This window comes from Alosa pseudoharengus, unplaced genomic scaffold (assembly GCF_046254945.1).
Source record: "Alosa pseudoharengus isolate Yale_2024_CS ecotype anadromous, Long Island Sound unplaced genomic scaffold, YU_APseudo_1.1 YU_APseudo_1.1_scf_18, whole genome shotgun sequence".
In the NCBI taxonomy this organism is placed as follows: domain Eukaryota; kingdom Metazoa; phylum Chordata; class Actinopteri; order Clupeiformes; family Clupeidae; genus Alosa; species Alosa pseudoharengus.
The window spans coordinates 1634480-1652787 of record NW_027468650.1 but is presented as its reverse complement, the minus strand read 5'-3'; the positions used below and the strand labels follow the sequence as shown (position 1 = coordinate 1652787).

The 18308-nt window shown below is 42.1% G+C and overlaps 1 protein-coding gene and 1 long non-coding RNA gene across 2 annotated transcripts; both read right to left on the bottom strand.

The window, feature by feature from the left end:
- Positions 1–3063: 3063 nt before the first annotated feature.
- On the bottom strand, positions 3064–6334 carry LOC143130817 (uncharacterized). Its single transcript, XR_012988002.1, has 4 exons — positions 6151–6334; positions 4135–4255; positions 3263–3383; positions 3064–3188 (listed from the first exon to the last, which is right to left on the bottom strand). It is a non-coding gene; the product is annotated as an uncharacterized LOC143130817 (long non-coding RNA).
- Positions 6335–8125: 1791 nt separating this feature from the next.
- LOC143131808 (alpha-2-macroglobulin-like) lies at positions 8126–13111 on the bottom strand. Its single transcript, XM_076291396.1, has 6 exons — positions 12892–13111; positions 11101–11281; positions 10816–10975; positions 10283–10335; positions 8244–8396; positions 8126–8179 (listed from the first exon to the last, which is right to left on the bottom strand). The coding sequence occupies exons 1-6, from the start codon at positions 12972–12974 to the stop codon at positions 8126–8128; spliced, it is 684 nt and encodes a 227-aa protein (XP_076147511.1). The 5' UTR covers positions 12975–13111.
- Between the last annotated feature and the right edge of the window lie 5197 nt (positions 13112–18308).

Below are 18308 nucleotides of genomic sequence, written 5' to 3'. Positions count from 1 at the left end.
CCTATTGTGTAGACTATTTTTTTTTAGCTAGGGTTAGTTAAGTGGTCCTGAAACTGAAAAAGTTTGAGAAACACTGTCATAGGCCAAAGTATTAATGTTTTACTCCGCCTCGCTAGATGGCGATATGCGCCCAAACACAACACATTCCCCAAACAGACTCTCCATCTTAGCCATAGCTAACTTGCTAGCGAACTTACCATATTAGCTTACTTGCTAGCAAACTTTGCATCATCAGTCTAACTAGTTAAATAGTTGACATTAAATGATGAAAATTTCCATATGGACATTCTGGGGGATGTTAATTTGTATGAGAGAAGCTTCACACAGTGCACAACTGACTACCTGCACTTCTGCATGGACATTGTTGTTCCCACCAGAACTGTACGCTGCGTTCCCAACAACAAGCCTTGGATAACCAGCAATGTGAAGACCCTTCTCAACAGGAAAAAGATGGCGTTCAGAGAGGGGGACATGGCAGAGCTGAGGCGCGTGCAAGGGGAACTCAAATTCAAGCTGAAGGAAGCTAAGGAGGACTACAGAAGGAAGGTGGAACAGAAGCTGCAGGAAAACAACTTGAAGGAGACATGGGACTGCATGAAGGTTATCACTGGCCTGAAGAAGAACAGCAGCTCTGTGGAGGGGGACCTGGACAGGGCGAACCAGTTGAACCACTTCTACAACAGGTTTGACTGCCCTGCTCCAGCTCCAATGGTGGTGGTCTGTCCACCCTCACACCCCCTCAATACCAGCGCAACACTCACCTCCATCATCACAGGCTATCGTACCCCCACCATCACTGGATTTTGCACCCCTCCCCCACATGGCGATCACAAACAATGAGGTGACAACGACCTCAGTCAACAGCCATCAGACACACAGATCCCAGATGCACCCCTCCCCCTCCCCTCCCCTCCCCTCCCCTTACACCACTCACCATTACAAAAGATCAAGTGACAGTCCAACTTAAGAAATTGCGCAGCAATAAAGCAGCTGGGCCTGACAGACTGTGCCCAAGGCTACTCAAGGCCTGTGCTGCTGAACTGGGGGAGCCACTGAAGCACATCTTCAATTTGAGCCTACGCCTTGGACAAGTTCCAACACTGTGGAAGACATCATGTCTCACCCCTGTCCCTAAGAAGCCACACCCTAGTGAGCTTAATGACTACAGACCTGTCGCTCTCACATCACATGTGATGAAGACAATGGAGCGATTGGTCTTAGGCATGCTCAGACCCCAGGTACACCATGCACTAGACCCGTTACAGTTTGCTTACCAGGAGAAAGTGGGCGTGGACGATGCCATCACTTATCTTCTACACAGGACACATTCCCACCTGGACAAGGGGAAGAGTGCTGTGAGAATCATGTTCTTTGATTTCTCAAGTGCTTTTAACACCATCCAGCCCCTCAGATTGGGAGACAAGCTCTTGCAGATGGGTGTGGACGCTCACCTGGTAACCTGGATTACAGATTACCTGACCGAGCGACCACAGTTCGTCAGACTGAAGAACTGTCTCCCTGACACTGTGATCAGCAGCACCGGAGTGCCACAGGGAACTGTGCTCTCTCCAGTCCTGTTCACACTGTACACATCTGACTTCTGCTACAACACCGAGTCATGCCACATGCAGAAGTTTTTCTGATGATACTGCAATTGTGGGGTGTATCAGGAACGGGCAGGAGGAGGAGTACAGGAGCCTGGTGGAGGACTTTGTGCAATGGTGCAAACTCAATCATCTTCAACTTAACACTTCAAAGACCAAGGAGATGGTGGTGGATTTCCACAGGTCTAAGCCCACTCTGCTACCAGTCCACATTGATGGAGTCAATGTGGAGGTGGTTAGCACCTACAAGTATCTGGGTCTCCACCTGGACAAGAAACTGGACTGGTCAGCCAACACTGATGCACTCTACAAGAAAGGGCAGAGCAGGCTGTACTTCCTGAGGAGGCTGTTTGTGTTGTATGTATGCTGCCGAGACCTTGACCTTGAATTTCCCCTGGGGATCAATAAAGTATCTATCTATCTATCTATCTATCTATCAACTTCTGGGTATGTAGCATTGTGGCATAAAGCTTAAGTAGTTAGCTTGCTAACTCTGGCAGAAATCTCCAGTGTTCTTGTTCCATGTAGTTTCATGTTGCAGCCACAGGGTTGCAGCAACAGCACATAGACTAGCCTACAGGAAAGCTGTTGCGTATGAACTCATTCGGAATATTTTGAAAACGTAACAGCTAGATATTCTGTCTTCTCATTTTGTAGACAAAAATGGAGAGATTTTATCTTAGTTTTTATTTCATGCAAAACATTTCAGTCTCGTCTTTTTTCGTCAACAATAATGCATCTTAAGATAGTCTTAGTCAGTGTTTCAGGACATTACTGCCATCTAGTCATCGTCTCAGGACATTACTGCCATCTCGTCATAGTCTCGTCTTAGTCATGAAAAAAAAGGTTGTTGACGAACATATTTCCTCTCGTCTCGTCTGACGAAATTAACACTAACGCAGTGTGACTTTGTGCTTTCCGCTGGCTAGTCTTTGCCACTGGTTCCAGAAATGTACCTCATAGCACTGATCAGACAAGACAACTGGCTGAATCTCCTTTTTTCGATCAAATCCTGCAACACCAAGGCCAGTGTCTGAATCACTTTCCCCTCACACTCACACAGCACCAAGATCAGTATGTGAAAATACTTAAAGGTACAGTCCATAAGTCTAGTGAAAGGTTGTTTGGCAAGATACCGGAGGCTGGTGGTCAAAAGTCAAAGGTATAGTCAGCAATTCTAGATGATGTCACATTCGATGGTATTTGAACCAAACACAAACAAAACATCAGAGAGGAAACTTTCCCCAAACTCAGTCCCCATTACCCAATAATACAGCAAGTACAGACCTAGACATGTGCTAACGTTATATTCAACCAAAACTAAAAACCCTCACCATATTTTGAACAAGCTCCATGTGCAGGGGAGGAATAAGACTACAGTTGACGGAGAGGCATTTGAAAGATGGAGAAGAATTTTAAATGACCGTAGTGCATGCATGGCAGATGTGTTTGCAGAGACGACCTTTTCACCTACCTTGCCCTCCATAACTGCCCCGTCCTCAATTACGTTTGGTGTATCAACAAAGGAGAGTTTCCCAAGAGAGAAGTCCAAATCTATGTTTTTGACCTCTGAACGACTGATACCTGAAGACAAAATGAAATATAGACAAGGAACCTTTGGTGGACAAACGGTTTACAAAAGGGTCGCTTTGGCTTACCTGTTCCTTCTTCAACTACTGTGGCCTTGAATATTAGGATATCCCTCAGTTTTTTGTTCAAGTCTTGCTGTGTAAATGTTGCCATATAGAATGCATAACAGCCACAGCCAGACTTGTCCATCTGTGGGCAAAACAAGCACAGTTACAATTAAACACTCCATAAACCTGCATCATCACAGCCTCAGGAAGTGTTTGTCAGTCTACTTCATAGCTGTCAAACATTGAGCGTTGAAAATAAGGGAGATCCCCCAGGTCTCACCCAAAATACAAGAACATCAACATAGAATTCTTGCTGATAGCAACAGGAAGATCATACAACAAAACTGCTGCACTAGCTAAACAAGGTGTAGAGCTAGGTCTACCGTTACTTGGCTTACAGATGGGCATCAAAATCATGCTCACAACAACCACGCTGTTATCTTAAATAGACTAATATCACCAAGTCGCCTTCAAGCAAGCAAAACAATGCTTTGAAAACATCTGCTTCGCTGGAAGGGCAAGGGGGTAGCAACAGGACAACAGTAGGCTACATAGACTGACAGGTGCGGTGGTAGGGCTAATGTTATTAAAATATTAGGATATTTTACGGGAAAAAATATTAAGATGGGAAGGCAGTGGGAAAAAAGTTAAAATAGGTCAGAAACCCAGAAAAAACAGGAGGGTTGACAAGTATGGTCTACTTGGCCCTTTAATCCCTACTGTTATAACTTCATTTTAAATGCAGAAATGAAATAAATGTGTGGCAAACATAAATGTTATTTTACATTTTAATGTTAATTTCGTTAATATCAAAATCAATCATATTGAGGCAACATTTACAGAAGAGTGAATAACTAGGATGTTGATCATTTAGTTTGGAAGTATATCTTTACCTCCACCAGTTCTTCCCAACATACTGATAGTGTGGGATCAACGCCATCGCCTCCTTGGATATCCGACTCTCGACACAAAGACAGAGTAGCCTTCCCTGGCACAGGCGCCCCAAACGTGTATCTGAGAACAGGGACAACATGGGATACAAGGTCACGGCCTACAAGGTCAAGGTCACGGCCTACAAGGTCATACAGCACAACGCTTAAAGGCTAAAAGACCACACAATCACAACGCTTAAAGGCTACAAAACCACACAATCACAACGCTTAACAGGTGAAAACAACCTCCATCAACTGCAGCTGTACTGCAAGATGGGTGATGGCAGATGACACATTTACTTAGCTCCGTCACCAAACGACTATGGTCCTCTTGAATCTACAAATCGACACCTGGATGTCTCAAATTTTTCTTCAGCTGAACCAAGAAAAAATTGAAGTAATTATATTTGGTAAAAAGGAGGAAAGACTTTGCCACTCTCCTTGACACAAAAGTGTTGAAAGCAAAGGATACTGTTACAAATCTTGGTGTATTAATTGTCAGTGATCTAAATTTCAACAGCCACATGAAAGCGATAGCTAAATCAGCTTTTTACCACCTCAAAAATATTGCCAAACTTAGAGGGCTGATGTCAAAATATGATTTAGAAAAACTCATTCATGCATTTATCTCCAGCAGGGTTGATTACTGCAATGGACTGTTCACAGGCCTTCCTAAAAAGACTATCAAACAGCTTCAGGTGATACCAAAATGCAGCTAGGATTCTAACAAAAACTAAAAGAACTGGCCACATTCCTCCAATTCTTAATTCTGTGACTTACTGGAAGCCAGTGCAGGGACTTGACTTTAAAGCACTACTACTTGTTTCTAAATCAGTAAATGGAGCAGGACCTAAATACCCATCAGACATGCTTCCATGGTCCCAGGTGAAAAACCTGTTAGTAAAACCTACTGTTAGGTTTTTGACATCAAAAAAGGCCCCAACTGTAGCCAGTTTTAAATATAGACTTAAGACCAAACTGTTTCTACATATTAATTCTACCTTGTCGTTTATTACTTTACTTTTATTAAAGTACTTACTTTTTTCTTATTAATTGTTCTTTATTTTTAAATTATTTTACCTTGTGCGTTTTATGTTCTTTTTATGATCTTTATTATTATTCTTTACTTTTTAAACCATTCTTTGACTATTGCCCTTCTATGCTTTTATCAGCTATTCCTGTTTGCTTTTGTTTATGTAAAGCACATTGAATGAGCTCTGTATGAAATGCGCTATATAAATAAAGTTGACTTGACTTGGACCATGATCGCACAATTTCGTCTGAAAACGCTTCCCCATAGGATGCCCTCATATTTCCTGGCGTATCGGCGCTGTCGCCTCTCTCCTCTCCTCATTCTCTCCTCCTCTGGTTGCATTTAGATAAATGAGACGTCCTCGATGACGTCGAGCTTTGAACGATTTCCGGGGCACTAGCAGGAGGAGCGAGGAGAGCTTTGGGATGCAGCCCTGATCACGGTGTGAAGATGTATCCATTTAATGGCCGCTGTACTTCACCGGATCACTTTATTTGAAGATGTTATTGTTGTACTTCACCCGAGTTGCCCAGTTGGGGGCTCGTCGTCACTTTTGTCATCACGTAGTTCATCTGTAGTCCATGTGGACTTTCATGTCCAGCAGTTTTAATGTGAACTTGGGAATTTGCCATTTTTGTCACTTGAAATCTGCATATTCCACCATATTTTTAAGCAAACAGTTGTATTGAAGATTAATGAGCGTATGTTTTAACCTTTGTTGTGGCATCCATGTTTGTCACACATTCCGACGGCAAAGCACATGAACACTCTCAGTGGGGAAAACAGCGTGATCACGGGGGCGGTCCCTGATACTCCAGGTGCCATAAGGCCTCCAGCAGCCGTGGGACCTCCAGCAGCATGGCCATGAACTTTAGAGGTCTACCCCAGAATTCTACACATCCCCGTGTCACTTCCTGAGAATGACCCGTCCCCGTGTCACTCACTTGGCACATGCTTGCAGTCGGATCTCTGCTGCTCCCACACTCACTGACTCTGGGCTGTTGAGAGTCACGTCGAACTTGGGCAAAACTGAAAGGAGGAAGAGACGCCATGGTAACAAAAAAACTTTATTATCCTAAACGTGCCAGTTGGCTTTACACTATTCTTAAACATCCTAAAAAACATACTGACAAACCTGTATAGCTATACATATTATATATGTATAACATATTATATATAAACACAAACAAAGCTGTATAGCGTGTCATCTTGAAGGATTGCTCATCTGACAAGAACAGACTAAAAAGGTTGTAAGCCAAATGTGTATCGAGTGAAAATGTCAGACTCATCACTTCATGGATTTGGTCGCTGTCCACCAAGACAGTTTTCCAACCTGTCTTCTAAATACATGGATGACTTTATAACAGATATATTCTTATGCTAAATATACAACCTTTTGTGGAACGTACATCTGCACATGAATGAGTGTGGAATGTTCATCTGCACATGAATATGAGTGTGGAATGTACAGATACATGAATGAGTGTGGAATGTTTATCTGCACATGAATATGAGTGTGGAATGTACAGATACATGAATGAGTGTGGAATGTTTATCTGCACATGAATATGAGTGTGGAATAGGGGTCGACCAATTATCGGCCTGGCCGATTATTAGGGCCGATATTTAGCATTTTTATAATAATCTGTATCGGTCATTTTTTCCACCGATAAGCCGATATTGAAATGGATAAATATTGAAACGCGCTACTTTCTCTGTAAAGAGTCTCTCACTCCCTGCATTTGCTACTCTGTGGTCAAGAGCATTGTCCCGCCCACTACACCGTCTGATTTGTTAGTTAGCACGAATGCAGCCAATCAGCATCGAAGACTGAACACAGAGAAAGTTTAGGATTCTCACTGAGGCAGACTGACTGGGCTTCAGCTGTATGTACGGAGCTATTTTTCGAAGGTAAGGAAGGTAGCCTACATTGCTGAAGTTGCAATGAATCACAATCATCTACACTGAAGTTAAAAAAAACACCACTTTGTAAGCTATTGTCTCTTTGATCCGGATCAATAAGTAAAGCACCCACTTCCTTCATTTAGCGAATTCCCGATTGATGCACGTTAGTGATGTTTAGGCTACTAGTTAGCCTACAAACCCGGGTGCTGCGCGTCGGGAGTTCTCTGCCTCCGCCTTGTGCGTTAATTGTGAATAACGGGACACCTCGGCGGACATAGTAGCCTACAGACAAGTCCTAAATTATGCGATAGCGAACGTCAAAAAGTCTAATTGCTCCTTTTTGAAACGGACTGTCAGAAAAGACTACATGCACCCAGGGCCAGCCGTAATTTAATCCGACCTGAACTAAATCGCGTCCTGAGCTGGCTATTAACGTGCCTTTTAGGCTCTCAAAAGTGTAGCTTATAGCATATGGACAAAAATTGCATGCTTAAATAGCCTACAAACTATTTTAAAACAGTTTTGTTAAACTGTTCAACCCTAACACTTGCCATCACGCATGCACCTCTTCCTCTCCCGTGCACTCACACACACGATGGCAAAGCATCCTCTTTCTGACAGGTCCCACATAGCCCATTGTGTAGGCCTACTCTATGAAAATAATTGCTATCACTCAGCTCTTGGATTAACATGATACACAGGATATACACTTGCAAGTGATGCAAGTTGATAGACAATTGTGTATCAAAAGAAGAAAGAAAAGTTTGCATAATTAAATACTTTTGAATTAAATTTTTGCAGCATATCGCCTTTACTATCTACCTCCCTTTTTGACAACCGACATATCGGTTTTACATATCGGTTATCGGCCTCCTGTTTTGGTAATAATTGATATCGCTATCGGCCCTGAAAAAAACATATCGGTCGATCCCTAGTGTGGAATGTTCATCTGCACATGAATACGAGTGTGGAATGTACATCAGTTTGGAATGAAAGTGGGACTCTGGAGAAGGACTAGCACGAAGGGACACGCCCACTTTGGGACAAGAAGCCTCTGTCCATGCCGGGCTACCAGCACACAACACACACGTGTCACTCTAGACAACAACAACAACATACCATATTGTTTCACTTGAAACTGGTGCGACCCTGCGCCCTGCTCTCCGGTCACAGACAGCATGTAGTAGCCCTGGTCAGCCTCTGGGTTGAGGGCGTGAGACAGCTGCAGCATCTTACGCTCCGACGACACGTTCAGCCACTGGCCAATGGTGTTGCCACGGGGATCCTGAGAACGGCCAACAAGCGACAGAGTTTAATACTCTGATGAAACCGCACATTTTGAGAAAACAGAACTCTAAAACTTGTGCTGCTGTTGCAATTTCAGTCTACAAGCACTTTTTCCTTAGACTCACACAATATGTATGGTCAAGTTCAAAGGAATTTAATAAAGGATATTTAATAAAGGAATTTAAAGGAGAATTCCGGTGTGATATTGACCTAAAGTGTGTTGAAACATGATACCGAGTGTGAACGTATGTCTCATAGCTCACCTCGGCTTGTCCCCTGCACTCAGAAATCTGGCGCTAGTTAGCCAATGCTACCAACAGTGTTTCGTTGCGGTGCCTCGGGCATCGGCCTAGCCATGCAAATAAATCACTGTTTTACACCATTTACGAGGTTCAAAGTAGCTCCATACTTCATTGGTAGACTTCCGAGGGCCTTGACATTTAAAACGAGACATGGAGCACTTTGAAAAAGCACTGGTAGTTTATTTACAAGACGATTTATACAGACAGTACCTTAAGGAATTTTACCGTTCGATCACCATCTTGAATTTAGTCACGATAAGTCGAGCGACGAGTACAAACGAACAGGTATGATAAGGGATCAGATTCCAAAAATAATTCAGTGGAAATGCATGGATTCAGTTGCTTCCAGTAGCAGCAAATGGACTCCATGCATTTCCACGGAATTATTTTTGTGAGCTATGAGACATACGTTCACACTCGGTATCGTGTTTCAACACACTTTAGGTCAAAATCACACCGGAATTCTCCTTTAATAAAGGATATTTTCAAGTGGAATATGAGATGACTACTGTATTAATCTACAGAATAATTCCGAGGGAGAAACACAGCATGGTGTGGGGGAGTAAACATAAAGGCACGTAAGATAGATAAATATAATATAAAACACAGTTATGTACACACCTCAAGTGTCACCAGGCTGTACTGTGGAGACAGAAGAGAAATGATTAGTGCTTTTTTATATTTATTTAAATGATGAGTGCTTTATAGTGTTGGTTTTTAAACACAGAGACCAGAATATTTGGAATGGATGGTGGATTTCCCCTTGGGGATCAATAAAGTATCTATCTATCTATCTATCTATCTATCTCTCTCTCTATCGATTACATAGCAGTGCATTGAACTGCTCCGAGCCGTTGGCAGTTACAGTTACTAGGACCTACCAGTAGAGGGAGCCAGACATTCAGTTTGTATGTTGAATTACGCCTCAGAGAGAGAGGGCCAAACTCCCCAATATGAGCAAAAAAATACAGAGAAAAAAAAGCACTCAGCTAAGAGATTCAGCCCACACACGTACATTTCCGTTGACTAAAGTAATTCACATGCCAGGTAGGCAGTTATGAGCTTGAGGCAGAGCAGCTTCAAAATCTGGCATTTCTTATTTTAAAGTCAAGAGCAGAACATGGGCAGTATGTGTTAATTAGAATATCAGAAACATGAGAAATACCCAGACTTCTGGTTTGCTCCGCCCCAAGTGACTAACAGACACCATTAAGGACCAATGATAGGCTTATTATCAGGCTTAATAAGAGGGAGTACTTCACTACACAACAGTTCCTGAGGGGACGTCTACCTCACTACACAAGTCCCTGAGGGGACGTCTACCTCACTACAGTACAGCTCCCTAGAGGACGTCTACTTCACTACAGTACAGCTCCTTAGAGGACGTCTACTTCACTACAGTACAGCTCCTTAGAGGACTTCTACTTCACTACAGTACAGCTCCTTAGAGGACGTCTACCTCAGAGGACGTCTACTTCACTACAGTACAGCTCCTTAGAGGACGTCTACCTCACTACAGTACAGCTCCTTAGAGGACGTCTATCTCACTACACAAACAGTCAGAAAACTCAGCAGGACTCACCTTCTGCTGAAGGGGAATGAACTCCGTATCCATGGTAACCACTCTGAAATACACTGCAAGTGAAATTCAGAGTTAGAATCAGACCTCAAACTGGACCATCTGGGTGTTTACAACTGACTCTGCGACCACATGCAAGCGTGTATAGGAGGACATACCTGGGCTGTACATGCAAGCGTCTATAGGAGGACGTATCTGTTTGGCCTGGGCTGTATCAAGCATCTATAGGAGGACGTACCTGGGCTGTATATGCAAGCGTCTATAGGACGACGTACCCGTTTGACCTGGGCTGTATATGCAAGCGTCTATTGGAGGACGTACCTGTTTGGCCTGGGCTGTATATGCAAGCGTCTATAGGAGGACATACCTGGGCTGTATATGCAAGCGTCTATAGGAGGACGTACCTGTTTGGCCTGGGCTGTATCAAGCGTCAATAGGAGGACGTACCTGTTTGGCCTGGGCTGTATCAAGCGTCTATAGGAGGACGTACCTGTCTGGCCTGGGCTGTATATGCAAGCGTCTATAGGAGGACGTACCTGTTTGGCCTGGGCTGTATATGGGTTTATCTGTCTGGATGAAGGTCACGGGATCAGGTTTTGGCCTGAACTTCACCAGACTCTCTGAAGTCCAGTGAGATGTACGACCCTCGACCTCTACTTTGATACTCTGCACAGAGTCTTTATTTACCGATGGGGCCTGTTAAATAACAAAAATAACCTGGTTAAATAACCTGGCCCTTGCTCTCCAGGTGTGTATGTACCTGGCCCCTGCTCTCCAGGTGTGTATGTACCTGGCCCCTGCCCTGCAGGTGAGCTACTGACCTGGAAGTGGACGCAGCGGTGGAAGTCTGTGTCTGAGGTCTCCTGGTGCAGCATCTTCTTCTTGTCTCCGCTGGTCAGATATATGGACATGCGCAGAGTCTCATTAGGACTCTGGAGGCGGGCACACAGTTTGGCTTCGGATGCTGACCTCATCTGGGCAGGGAAGGTCACCAGGAACGACCTACAGAGATGCAAGGTGTTTCCCCACACCCCCTCTGAGCATTCGTACAGATTACAGCAATGTGTTTCCCCACACCCCCTCTGAGCATTCGTACAGATTACAGCAATGTGTTTCCCCACACCCCCTCTGAGCATTCGTACAGATTACAGCAATACGTTTCCCCACACTCCCTCTGAGCATTCGTACAGATTAAATGACCATTAAATGACTAAGACATCTTTTTCCAACCTTGGGGTCAGGACCCCATGTCGCCTGAAATTCAAATGGGGTCGGCTGAGTATAAGGCATCTTAAATTGTACTAGCATGTTACATAAGAATATATATTTATAAAAACCTCTTGAAACTAGTATGGATTGTTCATTACAATCTAGCAACGTAAAAATAAACTTAAGACAGCGCGATATATTTGATTGATGTGCTTAAAAATCAAAGTACCGCTCTCGACTGGATGTTACACCAGAGATGAGATGCGCGCTCATATTGTGAATGAGTATGGGTCGCCAACATTTTGTGACATCAAAATAGGCTTACCTGCCAAAAAAGGTTGGCAAGCCCAGGACCAAGGGGATGTTTTAATGCCACTCATGCTTGCAAATGTGGAGATAGCTCACCTGCAGTATAGATGGAACTAATGCTGGGCGGTATACCGGTTCACAGAATACCGGTGTATATTTTCGTTATGATATGAATGTTTGATATACCGCCATACCGGTGCATTTGATTAGACAACGTTTGGAACGCTGCACCGCACGACACTGTTTCAGACAGGACCCCTGTTTGTGACCCTTAAGGCTTAATTTCTCCTTAAGTAAGGGATTTATTTAGGGGGTTGCACGGAATACCATAAAGATTGTTCCACAGCTGTAACTATTTGGCTAGTAGGCTTATCATTCATCTCACCTTAAAAATATTCGCTGAAATTATCCAGGTAGCAAGTAAAGCATGTTCTAGACATGAACTGAACAATACTAGCTGACTAGCAGAGATCCTGACTGTCATGGTTGCTAACAAGACATCCACATGAATTCTGTTCTGTTCAGTAGAAAATGCTGAACACCTGATTAGGCATGGAAAAAAAAAATACCGTCATATACCGTGAAACCGTCATATACATTTTTGGTGATACCGCCTAGCACTACACGGAACCCTGTCCGCGTGCCAAAGACTACACATCCCACCTCCAAAAGGGAACCACAAAGCATATATTTTATTATAGTCCTTTATCTCTCAATTGGTTTCCACTACCCCCTCCATCTGATAGATGCCCCCACTAGCCTCGAGGGGTGTGTATACTCACGGCTCTGGTGTTGCTGTGTGTGTGTGTGTGTGTGTGTGTGGGGGGGGGGGTGTATACTCACGGCTCTGGCGTTGCGGTGTGTGTGTGTGTGGGGGGGGGGGGTGTATACTCACGGCTCTGGCGTTGCTGTGTGTGTGTATGTATACTGACGGCTCTGGCGTGGCTGTGTGTATGTGTGTGTGTGTGTGTGTGTGTGTGTGGGGGGGGTGTATACTCACGGCTCTGGTGTTGCTGTGTGTGTGTATACATACACTCACGGCTCTGGCGTTGCTGTGTGTGTGTGTGTGTGTGTGTGTGTATATATACACTCACGGCTCTGGCGTTGCTGTGGAGGAGCAGAGTGTGTAGAGGCAGAGTAGCAGCCCTCCAGCAATCAGGATCCTGGTGAGGGCCATTCTGCGCTGATTCTCTTAACTGAACACGCTCTTAACTCAGCCTGATGCTCCTGCTGCTGTGCGGACAGAGGGAGAGGGAGGCATGGATGTCCTCGGTGTGCTGGACTTCAGTCTCCACACAAACAAACATTTCCCCACATTACCGTGTAGATAGTATGACCTATGACCTTTCCATGTAGTTAGTATGACCTACGACTAGGCTTGGGTATCGAATATCGAGTATTGGTTGGAACCGGGACTATCTTTGCGATTTTTTTTATTTTTATTCCCACCCCTATGTTAAATTCCCATAGAGACAGGCAGATTTAGTGTTAGATGGGTGTTATTTCAGTTAGCCTATTAGCTGGTTTGATGCTCATTGAGCTCAATGCAAATTAAACCAGCTAATAGGCTAACTCAAATAACATCATGCCAATCTTAGGTATGGTGAAGGGTATGTGATGATGTGGGGCTATTTTAATTCCAAAGGCCAAGGTAACTTTATCAGGATGCACAGTATTCTGGATCCATGAAATAACTGGCCTTTAAAAATAAAAATCTGCCTGTCTCTATGGGAATTTAACATAGGGGTGGGAATACTTATGACCCCTGTATTTTAAGGAAGAACATTTATTTATTTATGATACATTATTCATTCACTAAGAAAATTGGTGTCCTTAAAGGTTAGATATTTCCTCATTTTTCACTTAAGGCATTAAGATCAATTTCCAAAAGATGATTTTATATTCCTCTTTTCAGTCAACTTTAGCATGGGTGCCAATACTTTTGGCCATCACTGTATGTGCAGTGCTTCACAATCAGGAGGAAATACTGTATATGTTAAGTTGATCTGTTTGCATCTTTCCAGCGTGTGTTGCTGGCCTAGCCTAGGGAAGAAAATATCTGTCTAAGTTATAATAGCCTACCTGTAATATCTGCCAGCAGCTTGCTTGCCAGCGTTTTCCAGTAGGCTAGGCCTACTTCGCAAAAGTTGTGAAATATAACCGCATGTTTTTTGAATGTCGGCAACTGCTACATAAAAAAATAATAATAATAAGTGCGTTCATAACACGTGCGTGCTTGAGATGAAACCAGCAGTTTTCAGCAGGATCATGCAAGGAGGACCTGTCTCTTAATTTAAAACAAGTCAATGGTTTTACAATGTTTCAGTCAAGCTTTGGTTGGTTTAGATACAACTGGTATGCAACATATAAAGTAGTAGATTAACTTTAATTTGCTGTGCTGCATATTGGACAATAGATGCACATAGTAAATTATATAAAGTAGGCTTATTAAAATATGTAAATAGCTTAGTCTAACTTTGAAAAAAATATTGAAGGGAATCCAGTCCAGTGCACATGTCTTTGGCAAGTAGCCCTAGGCTACTACAGACTACAGACACAGGTGAAGAAGTCAGCCTCAGCAGTAAGCAAAACCAAATATGTACAGCCAGCTTCAAAAGCAAGCAGCCCAGACCCTAAAATTAGGCATATATAGCTGTGAAGGTAATTCACACAATTATTTTTCTTTAGCCAAAATATATTTGGTAACTTCTGTAGACATCCAAAATGGGGTGGGGGTTAAAATTTGTAGGAAAAAAAAACTATTGCATAAACAGCCATGTATATCTTTTTGCCGTGGTAGTCTTAATTCATTTAGATGTCTTGAAAAGGTCGTAAAAGTCTTTAAATTTGCACTTGGAAAATGTGCAGATACCCTGAGAAAGGCCGTTGGTTAGCTAGCTCATTTAAAATATCCTAAACTTTTTTTGACCCTGCCTTTAAAAAAAAAAAAATCTGAATCGAGAATCGTTAGGAACCGGAACTGAAATAAGAAATTTGAATTGGAATCGTTCAAATTGAAACGATACCCAACCCTACCTACGACCTTACCATGTAGTTAGTATGACCTACGACCTTTTCCCAGTTCATCAGGGCAACATCAAATAGCAGCAACCACCACATCTTTGATCAACTTTGATGTAACACGATGTAAATACAAACACGATGTTACCCATCTACCTTTTACGAACACAGCATACCAATACATTTGGGATTGCAGTTAGGGTTTTAGGTGTTTTCAACCTTTTTTGAGCCATGATAGGCTACATTTTATTTTTTTTAAATCCAGCGGCACAACATCAACCAAAAATGTAACAGAATACACAGGGGTCATTCCGTGTGAAATCACCCAATTTCAGCACAATTTGGCAGGTGACCCTCTCCGAAAAAATCTGAAAAAAATCACAGGTGTTTGTAGACCAAATCCATGCATAGATCTTAAATAGTATATTTGGATAACTAATCGTTGCAAAACTACAGCCCTTTGAAACTTCAAGTCATTTTAAGCATTGTGGTGAACAATCCTTTTGTTCAACTTCCAGCATTATTGGCTCTTTTGGTATTTCACACACATTAGTGAAACTATGTGAATAGAAGTACATTTACCTGTTGAATTAAAAAATCCAATCGGATCAGACGTATCTTGTGTACTTTCCCCTCTGCAAAGCTCTGAAAATGGCTATAAATTCATAATGTGAAAAGACATCATCACTTTTGAGGGCTTCTCATTCAGAAAGTATGTGACACAAATTCATCAGATTTTTTTCCTACACATATATGTATTATAAGGTCCTGTCCATGCATTAACTTTGGTTGTTATCATTTTCATATTTTCAGAGCATTTTTTTAAAATTGGGCCTGATTTTCAAAAAGCCTGTTTTCATCTTCTCATTTCACCACGTGGACAGTTAACAGGATTTTTTTTAAATTTACCATATATCATTCTGTATGTGAGGATCATCTGCCCAAAATGTGGGCTTGTTGCTGAGTTTCTTCATTGAGGTAAGATTTTTTTTAAATATTGTCTATAAATCCACTGAATTTGTACTGGATCTGCAGTACCACTTTGCACCACATGTGGTGCTCTTTTAATACAATGGAAGTCAATGGAAGAGTAAGAGAGTCACTTGTTTGCTGCACATATCCAATCTAAACACACAGTTTATGGTTCATAGTTGAATTGGTCCAAATAATTATTGCAACATGAAGAACATACTACTCATACATAAATCTTATTTAAAGAAAATAAACTGATCAAGTAAATTATACACACATAAGACTGACTGGTCATCATACATGCAGCAAGAGGATTTAATTACCATCTTTGTAATGAGTTTTCTACACCAGCTTTAACCTATCAGTGCCTATGTGAGTACTTTAATAATTACTAGCCAACTGGTTAGGCAAAGTCTATATCCATCGTCATATGCATGGGATGCAGTTCTCTGTGATACATAGACAATAGAAAATGAATGTCATAAAGGAACATATTCAAGAAACAATGGGTTTCTAAAATTCAGTTCATCAAGGTATTTCACTTGATGAAGATGACCATGTGTGTTTTCATCACAAGTATTCATAACAAGGTTTGAGGACTCGTGGATCCAAGAGGCATTTGTAAAAAGATGATAAATCGTTAGTATTGATTTTTATGCATCTGACAATGCACTGAATTTTAGAAACCCCTTTTTACTTGAACCATATGAACCATAAACTGTGTGTTTAGATTGGATATGTGCAGCAAACAAGTGACTCTCTTACTCTTCCATTGACTTCCATTGTATTAAAAGAGCACCACATGTGGTGCAAAGTGGTACTGCAGATAAAGTACAAATTCAGTGGATTTATAGACAATATTTGTAAAAAATCTTATCTCAATGAAGAAACTGAGCAACAAGCCCACATTTTGGGCAGATGATCCTCACATACAGAATGATATATGGTAAAATTAAAAAAAATCCTGTTAACTGTCCACGTGGTGAAATGAGAAGATGAAAACTGGCTTTTTGAAAATCAAGCCCAATTTAATAAAAATGCTCTGACAATGTGATAATGTTAACAACCAAAGTTAATGCATGGACATGACCTTATAATCCATACATGAGTGGGAAAAAAATCTGATGAATTTGTGTCACATATTTTTTGAATGAGAAGCCCTCAAAGGTGGTGATGTTTTTTCACATTATGAATTTATAGCCATTTTCAGAGCTTTGCAGAGGGGGAATTACACAAGATACACCTGATTTGATTGGATTGTTAAATTCAACAGGGAAATGTACTTCTATTCACATAGTTTCACTAATGTGTGTGAAATACCAAAAGAGCCAATAATGTTGGAAGTTGAACAAAAAGGATTGTTCACCACGATGCTTAAAATGACTTGAAACTTCAAAGGGCTGTAGTTTTGGAACCATTAGTGATACAGATATACTATTTAAGATTTATGCATAGGTTTGGTCTACAAACACCTGTGAGTTTTTTCAGATTTTTTGGGAGAGGGTGACCTGCCAGCCACTGGGTGATTTGACACGGAATGACCCACAGTGTAATCTCATTTGTTTACAGATCAGTTCAGATTCTGCATTTTTTGCTTTTCAAGTATAGGCCTAGGCCTACTTATCTATCGCTCTCATCGGCCGTCATATTGCTTGAGGCAAACACCTAATGGCCACCTTACAAAAAACAACTTTGACAAGATTTGGGAAAGATTCTTGAAAGATTGTAGTCTTTTAACTAATGCCTCCAATTCAAGCTTTATTCAAAAGACTCCACTCTTAAGAATCTCTCCCAAATGTTGTCAAAGTTGTTTGGGGTGCAAACAATCATAGTTGGTTGATAATTTTGACCATCAACTTCCAAATAGGCATTTTACTTTGAATAGACAATAGCAATACACCATAGGAGTGATTAACGTCAAAAAACATTTATCACCTTCTAAAGATAGTCCGCTATAGTTACCAAATTCATAGCCAAAGAGCCAGCAGGAAGGACGCATGGATGGCTATAAAAGCTATGCTTTCATTATACAACTAAACACGACAAAATACATTTATAACCTTTGAGCCAGCTCCTTTACTATGTGATCCAAATGGCAATGCAGCGTTTGTTTGCACCTCCAAAAACATGGCGTAGCCTACCTGGGGCCTGTACTACGAAGCGGGGTTTCTGGCTTATCTGGGTAACTTCGAGAGTAACTTGATCACGTGTGGCGTAACTTCTCGATTAACCCGTACTACGAAAGGTGGATAGGTTTTAACCGAGGTATGCTGCCATGGCAATTTACGCTGCATCTCAAACCTGCTCCGACCAGGTTATGTTCTTGGTTAACCCGAGGTTTCCGTTAACCACACCCTTTATAAGTACCACCCCTCCACTAACAATTTCTCCCGAGACATGTAGGCGTACCTGGATGATCCATACGACATTGGAGCGCAAATCGTGAGGGACTCTCTTCGCAGGGCGAGGGGTTTTAGAGACCGCCAGAAAATATATATAGCCTACCCGGACGATATGC